Genomic DNA, 18740 nt, shown 5'->3' with positions numbered 1-18740 from the left:
AAATTATACAATATTTTATTTAATTAAAAACCTGCTGGCAAACAGGTAAAACCTAGCAATGTTCCCAGCCAAACAAATTAAGATTTAAAACGACAGAAATTTAGTAGTTTGGGGCTGCACAGTAGTCTTAAATTTCTTCAAATTAAAAGAGTCTTGTTCAGTTAATATTTATTTCTATTATTTTTTATGACTTCAACTGTATAAATAAAAAGATTTTTTTCCCACCTTCATTTTAAAAATTATCTCTGTCTACATAAAAATGCAAAAATGCACTGTCAAGGGCATGCCGAATCAGTAATAAATGCTCTATACAGCAGTGTTGGCCAATCAGAGAAAACTTAACAGAATGCACACTGATATCATGAGGCAAAAATTCCACACTGTTACAGCAGTTCTTTTCTCTAGCTGGAAAGTTTTGGTTGCAGTCAGCTGATACGGCGTTTTCATGTGGACGAATGTTCAAACTGCTAAGATAAAACTGCGGGTTTGATAGTACCCATGTGTTCTTGTGGACAAGGCCTTTAACACCTTTGACCGAAAAGTTTTAGATCAGTGTGGCGCAATTTACCCCTTTATTACATGCATTACACACATAAAAAGCAGCGGCTTTATCATCGTTCTCTAAAATAATTAGTATATATATGGTCTACCCTTATATGAGGCAACATAGACTGGGCAAAGCACAAACACACCTGTGCAGAATTTGGCCCACAGAATCCAACCACTTCTTGGAGGCTGGAGAAATCACAGGCTGTGAGTTTCCTGAGATCATGTCGAGCACACATGTGCTGCTGGACTCCAGGAGTGAGACAGGCAGAGCGCCCTCGTCCAGCAGCTGACTCACACCACCACCACAACTCACTGCCACACTCAAACGCTTCATCTGAAAACATGCACCAAACAACTGTAAAACACACGTCCTCATTCAGCCGAGAGATTACATTGCTGTTTTTACAAATTTGTATTCAACCTAATTACATCAGTGTCCTGCATCAATATTAAACTACAAGTTTAATCTCGATGATGAAAAGTCGATTTAATAGACAGTTGGCTAATAAAAGCTGTTTAGTTTGTCCCACTCAGACTTCCTGTTTCTACAGGAAATAAATATAATTTGCCCTAAACCAAAAATGACCGGTTCATGATTTTTCACAGAATTTTTGGTTTTCTGGAGAAAGCCTTATTTATATCAAATTGGCTGAAATAAAAAAGGTAAAAACGGCTAACTTGTAAACTTTTTTCGTTTGGCTACAGAAATTTTTTTGTCCAATGCAGAGCCCGACAATAAGAATTGCCCAGGGGGGTCTCGTCACTAAAGTTTAATTTGGCTGTGACTGTTCGTCAATTGTATGCAAAAAGTGTGTTTTCATACCTAGACATTTGTTTTGGAAGCGGTCTCATATGCCCAGTAACCGTGGTTTGTTTGGCATGTGTGAATACCTCCATGTCAAATCGATCGGTCCAAGATCACCTGAATGAGGTGGTCTCGACTCGATGGAAACAAACACTGAAATGGGTCAATTATAATGAGAAAGCAATACGATCCAACAAGCCAGGCTATATCACAGTGTATTATGGATATGTAATAGGCATATATACAGCTATGTGAAGAGAGAATGATGAGTAGGGCAGGTTGTCATTCCTAACGGGAAATGTGCATATTTTTGTCAAATCCAAAAGTAAAAAGTGAGCTGAAATATTAGAGTGCTGTTTATTCATTAGGAAATTGACAGAAATTACCATCCATATTTTAATCTGATAATATTTTGCATCAGGCCTATTGTTTTGTTCATTTCTGCACTGACACCTCGAAAGAAAGATCAGCATTGATCTGCCTCATGATCTGACTGCTGAGTGTCTCGATTCATCCATTACGTCTTTCTATAATTTAAGCCTTTAATGCATAATTCCAGCCAACATTTTATTTAAATAGATTAATTAATTAAATAGATAGATTAAAAAAAAAACTGTCTGTGGGTGTCAAAACTAAAGTGCACATTTACACTATATATATATATATATATATATATATATATATATATATATATATATATATATATATATATATCTGTGTGTGTGTGTGTGTGTGTGTGTGTGTGTGTGTGTGTGTGTGTGTGTGTGAGCAATTTCAGCAGACCACTAACCACAGAGTTGAGGGATCAGAAAATATCAATCTGTAAACTTTTTTCTATTTTAAATGAGGAAAATAAACATGCGTTATGGATGTGACAGTTTGCAAAAAAATTTGCAAGTTTACAGTATAAAACATACTTTGTAAAAATTCTGTCAATTAAACTGCACAGCCCTAAAGAAACGATGCTAATCAAACAGATAGGAGTCGGCTCACTATAGAACAAAAATGATTGATTTTATTTATTTTTTGACATTTTTGCATTTATGAGGAAAAAGTGTCATCATGGATGTGACACTTTTCCAGTATGGATGTGACAGCTGTGAAATTGCCACTTGTGTGATTTTGGTGAATTAAATATAATAGTTTGAAACACTGACAGATACATTTATGAGTATTCTTAAAGAACTGTAAAGTAGTTGCTTACACAAAAAAAATGTAGAAATGGTTTCTCTATTTTAGTCAAAACTTTTTTTCGTGGCAAGATTGACATTTGCATGGAATTGCTCATATACATGTTTAGCTTACGACACACTATATAAAATATATGGCTAAGAAATAGATATTAACTTCTTTTTTTTTTTTTTTTTGGTGGGGCCAGTGAAAATGTTGGCAGGGCAAGTAAAAATCTGAACCACGAGCCCAAACGGGCCTGTAGAAAAAATCCTTAGCACTGAAGCCTACAATTGGCTTGCAAATTAACCGAATTAACTTAGTTAAGCCTTTAAATTGTACTTTAAGCTGAATACTAGTATCTTGCAATTTATACAGTAAAATATTATATTTTTAAAAATGTGTTATTAAAACGGTTACGATTACAATCAGATGTTAAGATCTTTTGTCTCTATGTTATACATACCCTAAAGAATAAAACATTTACAGAAGGGCTAATAACTTTATGTTGTCTTATATAAACCAATAACAGTTTGAAGCATGTTTTTTTGCTCACATACATGCAGTGGTGTACATTTCTACCATAAAAAGCACACAGCTAAGAATAAAACAAAAACATAACAAATAAATAAAAAAATTGAATAAACATGATAATAAGATATCAGTCACAATATTGCTCAAAACACTAAGAAACTACGTTTTTTCTGGGTCTGCAGTGGCTATTTTTTTGTTCTAAGAAATGAAAATGAACATGTGACCCCAATGCACAGCTGTAGTTTCTATCAGCAGGTATTCAGTCGCAAACGAACCTGCTGGTTACAGAGAATAACCCAGCTGTTCAACTGCATATGCTCTGCTCTTTCTCAAAGTTAATCAGCACTGTTTTACACCTCCTGATTAATGCAGAACAGCAGGGAGGAACTCCTATGCGACATCCAACCTTTTCACTTGTATATTACAACTTAATGAATTATGACATGATACATTTCTAACTTTTACTGAAAAAGAAGATTAAAAGAGTCTTATGTCATGAGTCATACGTCCAGTCAGGTCAAAGAAGTTGTCGGGAACAAATCTGCTGAAAGTCAGTGATTTGAGTTTATAATTAAAAAAAAAATTTAAATATATTTTTGTGACAAAAACACATCAATCCACTTCATAAGACGTGTTAAAAACCAGTGTGTAAAGTAAAGTTAGTTTTATTGGTAACACTTTACAATAAGGTTCATTAGTTAATGCGTTTACTAACATGAACTAATCATGAACAACACATGTACAGCATTTATTAATCATAATTGAAAATTTACTAATGCATTATTAACATCGAAGTCCATGCTTGTTAACATTAGTTAAGGCACCATAAGTTAACATGAACAATGAACTACTGTATTTTCATTAACTAACGTTTACTAACATGAACAAATACAGTAGTAAATGTATTGTTCATTGTTTGTTTATGTTAGTAAATGAATTAATTAACATTAACTAATGAACCTTATTGTAAAGTGTGACCGTTTTATTTATGCATTAAAAAGTAAAGTTTTATTATGGAAGCTTAAAAAAATGGCAACAAGAAGAGTGACCCATTCCTTTAAAGGGCACCCATTTTAGCCCCTTTTAAGATTTAATATAAGTCTTTTGTCCATAATGTGTCTGTAAAGTTTCAGCTCAAAACCTCCATCAGATTATTTATTATACCTTTCAGAACATTTATACCTTTATATCTTTCAGAACACAATGTAGCTGTTTTTGTTGCCTTTGCCTTTAATGCTGGTTTTCACCACACACTGTTTCAATGTGATTGTGAAAGCGTGCCTCAATCTCCGTCATGGCTAAGTCAGATAAACAGTCAGAGTGAAAGACATGAAGGAAGCACACAATGTTGATAGAAAGTTCACACCCACAGACACACAGACACACACAGCATGCATTTAACTTTGCACTGTTTTTGCACAGCAAATGTGACAGGATACAGGTTAATCTCCACTGCTGCATGGGTATCCGCTATGCTAATGTACAAAATATATCTGATTTAACGTCCACAAACTGGGATGGAAGCGTCTTCTTTTATAATTGTAATGACATGTGGCTGTAGTGATAAAAACGGTAAAAATCGCTGTACTTCATTACAAACATGCACTGTTTTAAAAATGTTTTAAACTTGTAAAACTTATTCTTGATCACAATCGATGATGATTGATGATCACAGAGAGACATCTTTTAGTCCCAGTTGCTTTGCGCACGTTCTGTCTTGTTGATATGATTATACACGCTTCTACGAAGGCATGTTAATACCTGGCTGTCAATCAATTCGGTGGGCGGGGAAACCGCACTCCTACGTCACGCTGCAGTGGGTCTCAAAATGGCAGGGATTTGTCCCCTATTTTAACATCAGGAAATTTAAAAAAAGAGACATTGTGTTTCTATCACTTCAGTATCACTGTGGACACATTATACTTGCACAGAGCTCTGTCCAAACAGTTTCTTAAAGGTGATTTTCATCATAGGTGCCCTTTAATGTGGCAATGTTGGTATTGGAGATGGTATCAAATTTCAATATATTTAAAAGGTATCTGTCACGAGAATCTAAAAAAAGACAATTAAATAGCAATTATGTTCTGCAAAACAAAAATTTTAATCTTACTATTAAAGAAACATTTCTTAATATCAAATGTAAAAAAGAAAAAAAAACGTTAGAAATGTCAGTAAACTATTTTGATAAATACCTGTATAAGTGTTTGCTAAGTATATAGAGGTTGTCCTAATGTGAAGAGTTTCAAAGTTACAGTGATGACACCATTTTTGATATTAGTGGTTAAAAAAAATCTTCTTGCCTGTTTAGAGCTCAAAAACAGGAATGTTTTCCCCTTGAAGAGGCTCTTTCTCTCAGGTCGTGCACTCAGATCCACATCATCTCTAGCCAGGCTGGGCTCATCAATTTGAGGCCTAAATCTGATCAACACAAACCACAGCAATACCTATTAATGTATATTTGTCTATATGCTCTCTTAATGTCAAGTTTAAATATAATGCAAAATATGAGTTGATTAATGATGGTTAAAAAAGACAAAATGTATTTCAAATCACCAATAATTTGATCAAAAATTTGTTTTATAAATAGCTTGAGGTTTAAGTAAATACACACTTAAAACTTTGGGTAAAATTTCTTACTTCAACTAAGTTCTTTTTTTGCGAGATTGATTAAAATAATCAATTTTATGATTAAATACTGAAATTAGGATTAAAACAACAAATATCATGATTTTCTGTTTGAACTTTACAGTTCTTTTGCTCAGTTATGCCATTTTAAATGCAAAGGTGACATTGTTCAAGATGTCTTAGTCATGACAACTTTATCAATTTATCAAGACAACATAATGTCATAAATCTGTCATAAACATGACTGTCATGAAGCTATTATAATTGTGTCATGAATTTAATAACAGACATTCATATTTCTGTCAACTACAGTGGTACAAATTGGATTTTATGACATTTTAATAAAAATTATTTGACAGGCAGGGTATTGACACCTTTGCTGAGAAATTTTAATGACAAATTCATTTTGTTGAAAACAGGTGATCAGAAAATTATTCATGACAATTATAAATCCTTATGGCAATCATGTTTATGACAGATTTATGACCAGTCATGTTGTCTCAGTAATGTTGTCATGAAAGGTTGCCACTGAGATGTCATGACAGTCTTAAGAACACCAGTCAAGTACCATATTTAACATTTTTTGTATACTTATTGAACAACTAATATAACGACTGCTCTGATTTAAGGACTTCATTTGTGCAAGGGCAAATCAACACTTTTTAAGACCTGATAACGTCAATTCGAAATAGTGTCATCATTAGCTCACTTTTTAGATTAAACAAAATGTTTCTTTTCCTTTGTATAACTAGCACTTCTTGTATATATTGCTTCTTGTTGAATTGGTGAATTCCTCGTCTTTACACAAAATCATCTGCTAAATGACTAAATGTAAAAGTCTTTACATGTACCTCTCAGCTTTAGGCAGTGGCAGTTTCTGCTGCACAGCTTTGCTAAGTGCACTGAAGAACGCAGGTTTTACTATGGGTCGACAGCACAGCAACGCACAGATCGTCTGAAAGAGAGGCACATTGATTCAGCTGATGTTTAACTGTACTGTCACTGGCAGTTAATCAGGGAACTGAATGAATTCAGAATAAAAGATGTTTTATAAAATTTTTTTACCTTTATGGTGACTTTTACAGTGGGCATGACTAGATGTGTGCAGTCAGAGGTCCAGGAACTGACAAGTCGTCCTCCAACAGAGCGAATATCTTGAGACAGGGTGACTTTCCCTTCATTATCCACACACGAGGAGCAAACCACAATACACTCTTTCTCCAGACTGCCAGAAAGAATACAGTGATTATTCTTAATGACCTTATACAATATGCATTCAATTGTTCAAAATGGAATAAACCAATACAATATTAATAAAAAAAAAATTCAAAGGAACATGGTAGGGCTGAAGAATTAATTAAACATTCGGTTCGGCTTTTAATGATTATGAAAAAACATTAATCGAGATAAAACGATTATTGCACCATATAGCGACCCCTTTCTAGTTGTACACATTTGTTGCTCTGCAAAGCTCAGTTTCACATGAAAATGACTAAAAGAATGTACTGTAATGTAACATCTGCAGCACAGAATGTGCACCATTCATCCATGTACATTTGAATCATTTATGTTTTTAAAAGCGCGAATAAGACCGCATGCTGTGGCGCGCACACAGCATGCAGTCAACATTCGGTGTCATTCGCACACTGTGCGCTCAACCTCAAAGACAAGCAGAGAACACACATCTAAAGTCATCTTAATGGGAGCGTTTTAATGGTCAAAGAGGTGTCACAACACAGTGTTTAGTAATTATTGAAATTAATCCTCATTTATGTAATAAACAAACGAGTTGAGAATCAAGTGACAACACGTGATATTCCTGCTGCCGCCGGTTTTTATCATTATTTATCAAACAACAAAAGGAGAAAATCCCTCACTGCTCCTGACTGAAGGACTTTTGGAGCTAAAGTGTTTTCTAACAGTGAAGATGCTTAAAGCACAGTTTGTTTTGCATTTTTAGTCTATTGTATTTATTACCCTTTCCTTTGCAGGGAGAAAAATAACTGTATATATGCAGTTGAAGTTAGAATGATTAGCCCTCCTTTTCCCCTATTTCTATTTAATGGAAAGATTTTTTTTCAGCCCATTTTGTAAACATAATAGTTTTAATAATGAATTTCTAATAACTGATTTCTTTTATCTTTGCTATGATGACAGCACATAATATTTTTCAAAATACAAGCATTCAGATTCAAAGTGCGATTCAAGGGCTTTATTAGGGTAATTAGGCAAGTCATAGTTATTCTAGCCAAAATAAAACAAATAAGCTTTTCTCCAGAAGAAAAAAATTTATAGGAAATACTGTGAAAAATTGTTTGGGAAATATTTATAAACAAAATAAAAAAAATTGACAGCAGAGCTAATAATTTTGACTTCAACTGATAATCGTTCTGAACAATCGTGATTACAATTATGACCAAAATATGATTTTTCCCACAATCGAGCAGCCCTAGAACATGGTCTGGTTTTGGCTGGGACAAATATTCACACAAAATATTACTTATTATTAGACATTACAGAATAATTATACATTTTCCCATATTCCCTTTTATACTCTTTCTGGATTGTTTTAAGGCTTGAACAAATTCTAATAATAAATAAGCTACCTAATAATTACAAAAAAATGAAATATAGTTATTGAGTTTATATCATATTGCAACTCTTATAGTCCTACTGAGGTGGGATATGGGTGAGGTTAGAGACAGGTTTGGTGATATGGGTAGCTTTAAAGGTGGGTCAAGGTTTATATGAGGAGTCAACAGTTATAAATGTGATTACAGAAATGTATTATAAATGTAATTACATGCAGATAAATGTTCAAATATAAGTGCAGAGTAAAAACATAATAATTGTAATAAATGCAAAAACACAGTACTTAAAAGACACTTAATATAAAGTGGGACCAAAAAAATCTCTAGAACAATAATTTAATTATTAAGAAAAAATGTAATTAAATTAAATCCTATAAAAACATTTCTCTCTGAAATTTCTCGTATAAAAACGTCTCTAGGATTTGCTGGAATTTTGCTCCATTTGGTTATTGTTTTGATTTTCTCTTCTTTACAATGTACACAATGTTTTCTGATATGTTATATACAAAATATGTTGTAAATGTGTATGGCAAAAAAATCTAAATAGTAATTATTATTTTTAAGCATTAAAGAATTTGTATAAATCTTACCTAAAACATAAAGCATGCATGCATTTATGTATATAGTTAGTTAGTTCTGCAAGCAGATTTTTAAATCTTAATATCATGTGTAAACAGGACCTCAAACTGATCTGGTTCTAAAAAATAACTGCAGTACATTTTTGGCCTGCATGAACCTTTTGAAGCATAAAAGCTCCAGTAGGGATTCATTGTAGTACATGGAAAAGACTCACCAGAACATAACTCAAAGGTTCTCCATTAGTAGAATACAGAATTACTGTCACAGGCATTTGAAACACCATGATTGGCACAACACCTCACCTCAATCAAGAATTGGTACACACAAACCTGAATTTGCTCTGGAAGACTCCAAATGTGATTTTGTATCCCGTCTGCAAGGTCTTTGTGGAGCCAGACTCAAGCTTCTCACCATTGACAAAAGTTCCATATTTAGAGCTGTCCTTCAGAGTGACTGCCTGACAACACAATCAAAACAACAAAATATTTGCTTAGCAAAATGAACCAGAAACCAAAAAAAAAACAAACATCCAAACTATGGTAGAAATGGAGACAGGGCCATCTAGGGCATGACTTCTGCAAGCACGCATTTACATAATATTTTAAGAGACTTTGGAACATAAACACACATCAGCTTCTTTCCCATAAAGGAGTAAAAATGTACAACACTGACTGCACCTATAAAGATCAATACAATTGCAAATTCACTTTCTCACAGAAGGTGGCACTAACAGAAAAAGCCCGGTTAGTTTGGGGAATTTTTTTTTTTTTGGCCTGTGTCACCTCTGAAATTTAGATATTAGCTGAAAATTACTATATGCTTTGTGTGCATATCAGACTGTATGCTGATAGTCAATAATTGACTATGTCATGATAATGAAGACGTACAATATTGATATCCTAGGCAATTCATAATACAGTGAATAAGTATTTATTATTCAAACTTTTTGAGTGCTTTTTACAAATATTCACAATATGTATGCAGTGATATTTATAACACTGTGTAACAACATGTAAAATACAACCCATTCAGTTGTGTAAAAAGTGCCGACCCATTTATCAGAGCAATTAATTAATTCAGAAATTAAATAAAATCAGCTTTTTGCCTCTAATAGCTGCTTATGATAATAAATGTCAATCTTTTCCAGTCTGTGTGATATTGTGATACAGAAATTTATTTTTCTACACTTGTAAGTTTTTCGCTTAATAAAACAATGGTGTCAGGGTGATGCGTTTTCTGTAAAATATGGTAATCAACATCAGATTAATCAGTTTAACATTTAAACCTATTTTGAAAAAGGTTCATTTTACATGGCTCACTTAACAAGTATCACAGAGTTAGAGTTTAACCATTTAGCTGATTTCTTGTTCTGGCTGGATCACTTTTACCTTTTTACCATTAGCCTTAGGCTAATATTGCTAGGAAGTGTTCTCTCATTCTGGCTTAAAAGTCTAGAAACTCTGCTGCTGTACCATGGCTGCACCAGGCAGAGTGATTTTACATAGCGCATGAGAACAGGCTATTTTAGAGGGTGTCTTAAAACAATGAAGACATGAGATTATTACGCCAGAATGAGAGTATAGTTCCTATTAATATTTGCCTAGAAAACTGTAATTTTATTACAGAATGTAAATTTTAACTCCTTTTTTTAATTTCTTGAATGAAATGCCAATGGTCAAATCCGATTCAATTCATTCTGCTAAGCTAAAAATGACCTCGCCAAAACAAGAAATCGGCTGAATGGATGAAAAAAAGGTCAACTGTTTAACAGTCATCTGTTTCACTCTAGGACACTTACGCCCCATTCATCGTCAACTCTTCCCATTCACTTTGAATGGGTGATGTCAAGCGTTGCCAAACTGAATTGTGGGTCCATCTTCACTGCTTCAGCGGCATTTCTCGTTGCAGAAGGTAGGGATTTCTCAACTTTTCAAGTGCCAACTAAAGCGCCAGCCAATCAGATCGCTTTACGCAAACATTTCAGCTCAGACAGCAGCCGATTGAGGACTAATTTCATTGGCTGATGCTGAATGAACTTCAAACATGTCCTCGGTCAAGCATTGACTCTGAAGCCCCATGTGAATCCAAGGTTAAAACGAGCCTTTTTCAAAAAAGGTGGAGTGCTCCTTTAACTCTTTGTTTCTTAACCACATTCCTGGAGGACAACCAACACTATATGTTTTAGATATATCCTTAGTTTAAATTCTAAAAAAGAGATTTTGGACGCAACCATTGAAATGTGCAGCGCTGGTGGTCCTCCAGGAACATGGTTGAGAAACACTGCTTTAAATAAATTGTACTAAAATCAACCTTACCTAATTCTCAAATTCAACTTCATCAGTGAATGTATAAGCTCACCTTCGCATGAACTGTACACCACCAAACAATAAGTGCACAAGACTGTAAAATACCTTTAAAAGCTTAAGCCATTATTAACTATAACAACAAAAGAGGCAGAGTACATAATCTGCATCTACACAGAAGAAACGTCAGAGCCATTTGCAACAATGTGAGTGTACTTTATTGTCTTAATAATTACTTGAAATACATAATTAAATATATAATTTATTGCATCCTGGCTTCACAGTAAGTGTGACTAAGGGAAATAATGACGCACGCGATTACTGCTCGGCAGAGTAATTAGCAAAACAAAAAAGACAATTAGTAAATTAAGATTTGATTACTTGCTCTCTGTAGTGTTGCCTTAAAGAAGGTCTTATTAAGCAGCTACGCAAAAAATTTATGAAAGCCAAGGGGAAAAGAAAGCTCAGAGGATCTGTGTATGCGGAAAGAAAGTTGCAACATTATTTTGTTACAATCTAAAAGTCGAAGGGATGTTTAAATAATTTTAATGTATGACTCATTCCAGAATTGGGGGTACATTTCAAGCATTTTCCATTCATTTTACTTGAACTTGAATGATAGTAATATATATTTATAGTAAACTGAATGCATTATTGGTGACACGGTGGCGCATATGGTAGTGCTGTCGCCTCACAGCAAGAAGGTTGCTGGTTTGAGACTCAGCTGGGTCAGTTAGCATTTCTGTGTGGAGTTTGCATGTTCTCCCTGCGTGGGTTTCCTCCGGTGCTCCGATTTCCCCCACAGTCCAAAGACATGCGTTACATGTGAATTGGGTAGGCTAAATTGTCTGTAGTGTATGAGCGTGAATGAGTGTGTATGGATGTTTCCCAGAGATGGGTTGCAAAAAAAAACATATGCTGGATAGGTTGGCGGTTCATTCCACTGTGGTGCCCTTAGATTAATAAAGGGACTAAGCTGAAAAAAAAAATGGATGAATGAATGCATTATTAATGTAAAATAATTACTTAAATGTGATTGGAAAAATATGATTCTATTACTATTTTTTGTTTAATTTATTGTTAAACTTTTTAAACCACACACAGAGTAGGCAATAACACAGAGCTTAAATAGTTTCCACCATTTTATGCTTTAGTTCAAGTTGCTAACCTCAAACCATACACTGAAAAAAAAGCTTTTCTCACTTAGATTTTTTGTCTTGCTTCTAACTAAATAATCTGCCAATGGGATAAGCAAAATAATCTTATCACAAATCGAAAAATAAGATTATTTTACTTACCCCATTAGCTGATTATTTAGCTTGATTTAAGGAAAAACTCACTTCATTTTGCCATATTATTTCTTAAAACAAGAAAATATGCTTTGCTTGTCTAGAAAATGCTTCTTGATTTAAGAATTTATAAATATTTGGACTAGAAACAAGACAAAAAATCTAAGTAAAAAAAGCATTTTTGCAGTGTACAGTAGCACATGACATGTCTAAAACTGAATTTGAGATATTGTTTTTAAAAAGTGAATGAGGGGTTTAGTAAAAAAAAATCACAATTAGGGCTGCATGATATTGGAAAAATCAAACATTGTGATATTTTCTTAGTTTGCGATATATTTTGTGATAGACAATTTGAACATCTATATTTTTGAAAGAATTTATTATTTTAGATAGACTAAGATGATTCTGTAGGTGTGTACATCTGCTTAAAATATAATAAACAAATTAAAAGCATAGATAAATACAATAATAAAAAATAAACAGTGTTTAATCATTTTCTGACTCAGAGCATTCAGGTGCAGTAATTGAAAACTAAAAATAATACTAATTCAATAATACTAGTTCTCATATGTAATAATAATAATAATAATAGTAATAAATAATTTAATAAAATGAATCCTTATTAATGTTATTAAAGGTACAATGTCTTCAGCCTGAATGCTTTTAAAATTCTCATATAGTAACAGGCCTCAAAATCACAAACAAATAATACATTATAATACAGACTCAACATTGCATATGCTGAAATGTGACTACTACAAATATTATGCAGCCTTAATCACAATAACAAAGTTGACAAATAATTAATCGAATTTTGGTCTATTCTAAACATTTTGCACAAATAAATCAATTAATGAGAGAAGAATAATGACATGCCTCAAAGCCTTCTAGAGGATGTGAAATCGCCTTTTCAATCATTGCTTTATAGATTGTCATTTTACTAACATTTATAAGTAACAGAGGTGAGCAGAAGGTAGGGACAAACACAAAATGATTCCATGATTTCCTGAATACACTCCAGTCCAGTGCAGCAATAGTACTTTAAGAAATCTCTGTCAGGCATATTTAGAGCAAGAATAATCTGATGGCATATTAAAAGATTCGATGGACCAGTGCAGCTTAAAAAAAAACAATTAATTGTATTTTTTAATATGTATTTATACTTTGCTACCGTACGTTAAATCACTAGGCCTTACCCATTTTTACACACAGAAATGTATTTATTATTTTTTTAATTCTAATTGTTTATTAACATTTTCATAATTATCTTCTACATTAAATGATCCATGGACAATTATTTCATCCATATTTTTAAATTTTTGTTAAAAAACAAAAGTTACCATTCACTGGCATTTAAAGGAAAATTTAACCACTATGGTTCCAAACCATTATGAGTTTCTTTCTTCTGTTGAGCACAAAATTAGGTATTTTGAAGAAAGCTAAAAATTGGTAACCACTGACTTCCACAGTAGGAAAAAAAATAATATGGAAGTCCATGGTTTACAGGTTTTTACAAGTGTTTTATGTGTGTGTTCAAAAGTAAAAAGAAACTCTTGAAGAAAGAAAACTGAAATAATGAATAAATAAGGACAGAATTTTCTCAGTTTTGGTTGAGCTATGCCTTAATTTCCTCGTCTATAAAATCACATTTAATTTACATTTACATAAAGTACATTTTATTTGTGGACATCAAAATGAGACGCACTGTCTTTAACTGCACTACAAATGACAGGAAGAGATATATAGAAATAGATATGGAAAACTATATTACTACAGTAGTTACTAATAGTAGTTATTAGTTACTATAGGGCTTTAAAACTATCACTTCCAATGAGAGTCTCTTACCTGCTCAGTGACAGTGAGGACAGCATGAACACGGCTGATGGACTGATCATTGGTCAGCAGGATCTCACAATTCTTACGGCCAACCACATACTCCTGCCCAGCCAGCAGAATGACACTTTCCCCTTCAGAAACAAACACAGAGCATTCAGTAGTGAATTAAAATATCCCAAACAAATAATCAACAGAAAGTTGAAAAGTCTTCTCTCCTTGCAGAACAACAATATCTTGAAATCCCCATTATCCAATCACATTTGTGATCAAAGCACCAAAAAATAATACACATATACCTGTACATCTAAATTCTGAGGTACACTGTAAAAAATGCTGTGTCCCACCCAATGTTTTCATGTTATCCCATCACAAATCGATCAAGTTAACTTAATTGTTTTACAAATTTAAGTGGATTGAACATAAAACAATTAAGTTGTCCTAAAAAAATGCACGAATTGTGTTGATTTAGCTTGTTTTAAATAAGCCTGAACAAGCAGAAAAAAATCATTTTTGAGTAAATAAGCATGACAATGTCAATTTTCCTTAATTCTGTAATTGATATTTGCTTTTATCATAATATCATGGGTTACAAAAAATGCTACATACACTAACAATTTTTTTTTTTTTTTAACTTGTTCAAACTACTTAATTAAAATGAGCTGGAACATGACATGTTTTGAGATTTCATTGGAACATGAACTTAATTTTTGTATGTTTAATCCACATAAATTTGTTAAAAGTGTTAAGTTAACTTAAGCAATTTGTATTGGGACAGCATGAATGAATTGTGTGAAACCCCTGCATTTTTACAGTGTAGTAACAGGAGGAACTGTACATTTATTCTGTATTGCTTTATTGTTCATATAAGCTTCAACAACAACAAATTAAAACACCATTAGCACCATGAAGGAAATAATGCACCCAAAAATTACAAATTCCTCACCATGTACATCACATTCAAATGATTTTAAACTTTAACGATTTTTTATTCTGTTGAACACAAATTAAGATATTCTCTAGAATGATGGAAAAATACAGATATTATCATCCATAGAAGAAACAAAAACCTTACATAAAGTAAGTGGCTGATTTTTTCAGCATTCTTGAAAAATATCTGCCTTTGTGTTCAACAGAAGAAAAATCAAACAGATTTACAACAAGTGGAAGAGAAGTCAATGGTGACACATTTTCTTTTTTGTGAACTATCCCTTGAAATAAAACAGTTCTAACAGTTTTTTGCTTTAATGAGTTAGTTTACATTAACTAAGAAAGCAGCATAACCAAAGATTTTTATCATTTGTATTTTTTAACTAACCAATGTTAACCACAAATAATGTCTTATTGTAAAGCATTTTCTATTGTAAAACATTTTTAATCAATATCATGGGTACTTCATGGGCCAGATTAACTTGTAAAATCGTTTGTGTATTAAAAAAAACAGGATATGTATTGCTACAAGCATTTGATCCTGTGATTAATTATTTAAAGCATTTTGAAGTGCCCACATGCATGTTAATTTTCACAACATACTGTATTCATGAATATTGGCACATCTAGTGGTACATATTACAGATTGAGGTTTTATATTCACACATTCAGACTTTATCCTTATTAATATAATTACAGAAAAGTATTATTTGCCAATTCTAAATAGAGAAATCATATTAGCAGCCTATGACTATCAAAGTACAACACTGTTCACTGTCAATTAAATAGTCAGCTAATGTTGTTTTGAAGTCATACTTGCATGCAATGAGAGATCAAATATTCGTCATGATAAACAATATAGGGTAGTGTGGTAAACAATATAGCCTGGTAAACAATATAGAGACCGTGTTACAAGTCACTGTTCAAAAATGAACAAACGTGCGAATATAAAACCAACTTTACCTCAAGATTACAGTCTGTATCGGTCTAATATAAATCATGACCAAAAACATGTAAACGTGAGTAGTGACATTTGGGAGAAAAGTGTCAAATCTAGAGCTCCTTTAAGACACTCATACACAATAAAAGACAACCTATGTTACATGTCTTACTCAGAAAATTAGCAGTGAGTGAACTAGTCTCTGACTGCTCTATCCTAACCAGATTGACCTTCAGGAAGGTCAGAAACTGAGGTAAAGTTAGTTTATATTCACACATTCGGATTTTCACCCTAATAATATAATTTCAGAACTCTAAATAGATAAATTATATCAGCAGCCAATTTTTATCAATGCATAACATTGTTTAGTCAAATAAATTGTGCTAATGTTGTTTTGAAGTCATATTTACATATTTACATGTAATTTCAGTGCAAACATTCAAAATACCATGGTAAACATGTGACAAGTTGTCACTGAACGAATGACTGAATATAAAACAAACTTAACCTCAATTAGTCAGAGAGGTTGCTTCAGTGGCAAAGAGTTTCATACACTTGTTAAAATTAAAGAAGTAAGTTTGGTTTTTTAACATAAAATGTAATGACATCAATAAAACATTTCGCTAAAATTATGTGCCTATCTGTGAAGTTAAATGCTGTATAAACATTGTTTACGTTAGCTAAATAATATAACGCATCGTCAGACAAATTTGATAAAGTGTTGTTTAAATTTTTAGTAGTCGTTCCGTGAACAGGAAGACATGTTATTGCTCGTATAGTTTACGATTAAACTGGATGATAAAGAAGTAATAAAGTCAGTCCACTAAAACGCGGAATACACGACTCGATTTACACAGAGAAGATTACCTCCAGATTCGGTTGGCTGCAGTTTCCACATTTCAATACTTGTGTTTACTATGAAATCTGGAAGTTACTTGTCTTATCCTAAGATACCGACGAACTGGCGCGCCACTTTTACATCTTCATATGCGACGTAATAAACTTCCGTATAAAAATAAAAGTCCTAAGGCAGAAATAAAAGTCACAAAGCGCTATCGATCTACCTGTGAGTATGTGTCCTTATGATCATCAACAACAACAACAAATATATTTCCAAATGTAAAATGTCATAGAGAAGACCTGCAAGTATCTATGCCTTGTTTATTTAAAAAGTTTCATTTGAATAAGTAAACTTTAATAAAATACTCATACTAAATTATCATAAATATTCGATAATTGAATATCTGAATTACTCGAATAATGTAGCTATTCCAAAGAAAATAAATTTCTGCACATTATTTTAATGTAAACAACATAGCCTATACTTCAGATGCATTGCTCTTTAAGTCATTAATTATAATATTGCAGAAATGAAGTAAAAGCGAGTGTAAAGCACGTCCTGAAAGGTGAATTAAATGTTTTTTTGATCGCCACCTGGTGGACAAACAATAGGATGTGTGAGCAAACTAAATAATAAATAAATTTAATACAATAAATTGTGTTTATACAACAGTTCAATGTGTATACAAAAAAGAAAATAACACATGGAGAGTCTAAAAATCCATTTGAATGAGGAACAACTTTCTTCCACCATTTATTCACATCTGGCAAAATAGCAGAAACCATTGCTCACTAACGTCACTTTAGAGATTTGAATTCTCTAGCGTAATATCTAAAGTGATGACAAAATTGATTATTTTGCAGACATTTTAAGATCATAAGACCGAACAGCATCTTCAGTCTTATGAGATTTCCCAGTATTTCTCTGCTGCAATTGGGATATCACAATAATAATTAACCCTGAAAAAGCCAAAGCAAAGCAAACATCACCAGATTACTATGGTGTAAATACAGCACTACAACATACAAAATTAGAATTAGAATTTTACTTATCAGTTTTATAATGATTTGATCAGCTGTAGTTTGACATTACTCTGGGTTTTACTCCTCTAAGGGCTTACTATGCGGTAGTGACGCGTGGATAATCGGCGGGTCTGGCAGGTTCGTTAATAAAAAATACATTATGATTAATTGCGGGTGGGTTGTGGGTGGATGTCAGGACATGGCAGCATTAAAAAAGCAGAGAGTGGGCTTTGCAGAATGAGAAGTTGAGACGCCCAAAATAATGGATGAAATGTTCAAAGTTTCAGTTAAGAGGAGTCATCAGGGGAAAATCTGCTATCATTCTGGGAGAAACAAGATCGCTTATTTACACGACTGCAGCGCCTTGCCAGGAGAATCTTTTCCATTCCTACAACAAACGGTGAAAGCAAATGCTTATTCAGTGCAGCTAGCCAAGCTTTGGAGGCGAGGCGGAATCGCCCGAATTTGGGCACAGTAGATGCTTTTCTGTTTTTGCACAGTGCAAAGAAAAAGGCGAAGTAAACACAACACAGCTGCCCATTAGGCTGAAGTGGCACCCTTTGTGTTATCTTGTTCCTGTGTCTGTAAAAGCTCAAACGTCTTATTTTTACTTTCTGCATTTAAAAATGAAGAAAATCTTGTCCAAAGACAAACTTTTGTTTTCTGAATAAATATTTATTTAAAAACATTTACGATTAACGTAGTGTATTATTTTACTATCAGAGATGC

General features: G+C 33.1%; 1 protein-coding gene across 4 annotated transcripts in view; it reads right to left on the bottom strand.

Moving 5' to 3' along the window:
• Nucleotides 1–17139, bottom strand: part of nbn (nibrin) — a 46310-nt gene extending 29171 nt beyond the window's left edge. For 3 of the 4 annotated variants that reach the window (XM_087285710.1, XM_087285711.1, XM_087285709.1), the window contains exons 1-7: nt 17016–17139; nt 14291–14412; nt 9183–9310; nt 6749–6908; nt 6535–6638; nt 5359–5476; nt 693–883 (exon numbers count right to left, since the gene is read on the bottom strand). In XM_087285710.1, coding sequence (XP_087141836.1) covers nt 693–883; nt 5359–5476; nt 6535–6638; nt 6749–6908; nt 9183–9310; nt 14291–14412; nt 17016–17046 — 854 coding nt within the window. In that variant the 5' untranslated portion in view covers nt 17047–17139. 4 annotated transcript variants of the gene reach the window in all.
• Nucleotides 17140–18740: the final 1601 nt, after the last annotated feature.

The sequence above is a fragment of the Danio rerio genome, chromosome 16, assembly GCF_052040795.2.
Source record: "Danio rerio strain M-AB ecotype USA chromosome 16, GRCz13ab, whole genome shotgun sequence".
In the NCBI taxonomy this organism is placed as follows: domain Eukaryota; kingdom Metazoa; phylum Chordata; class Actinopteri; order Cypriniformes; family Danionidae; genus Danio; species Danio rerio.
Note: the sequence above shows the minus strand (reverse complement) of the source record. Positions and strands in the feature narration are given on the sequence as shown.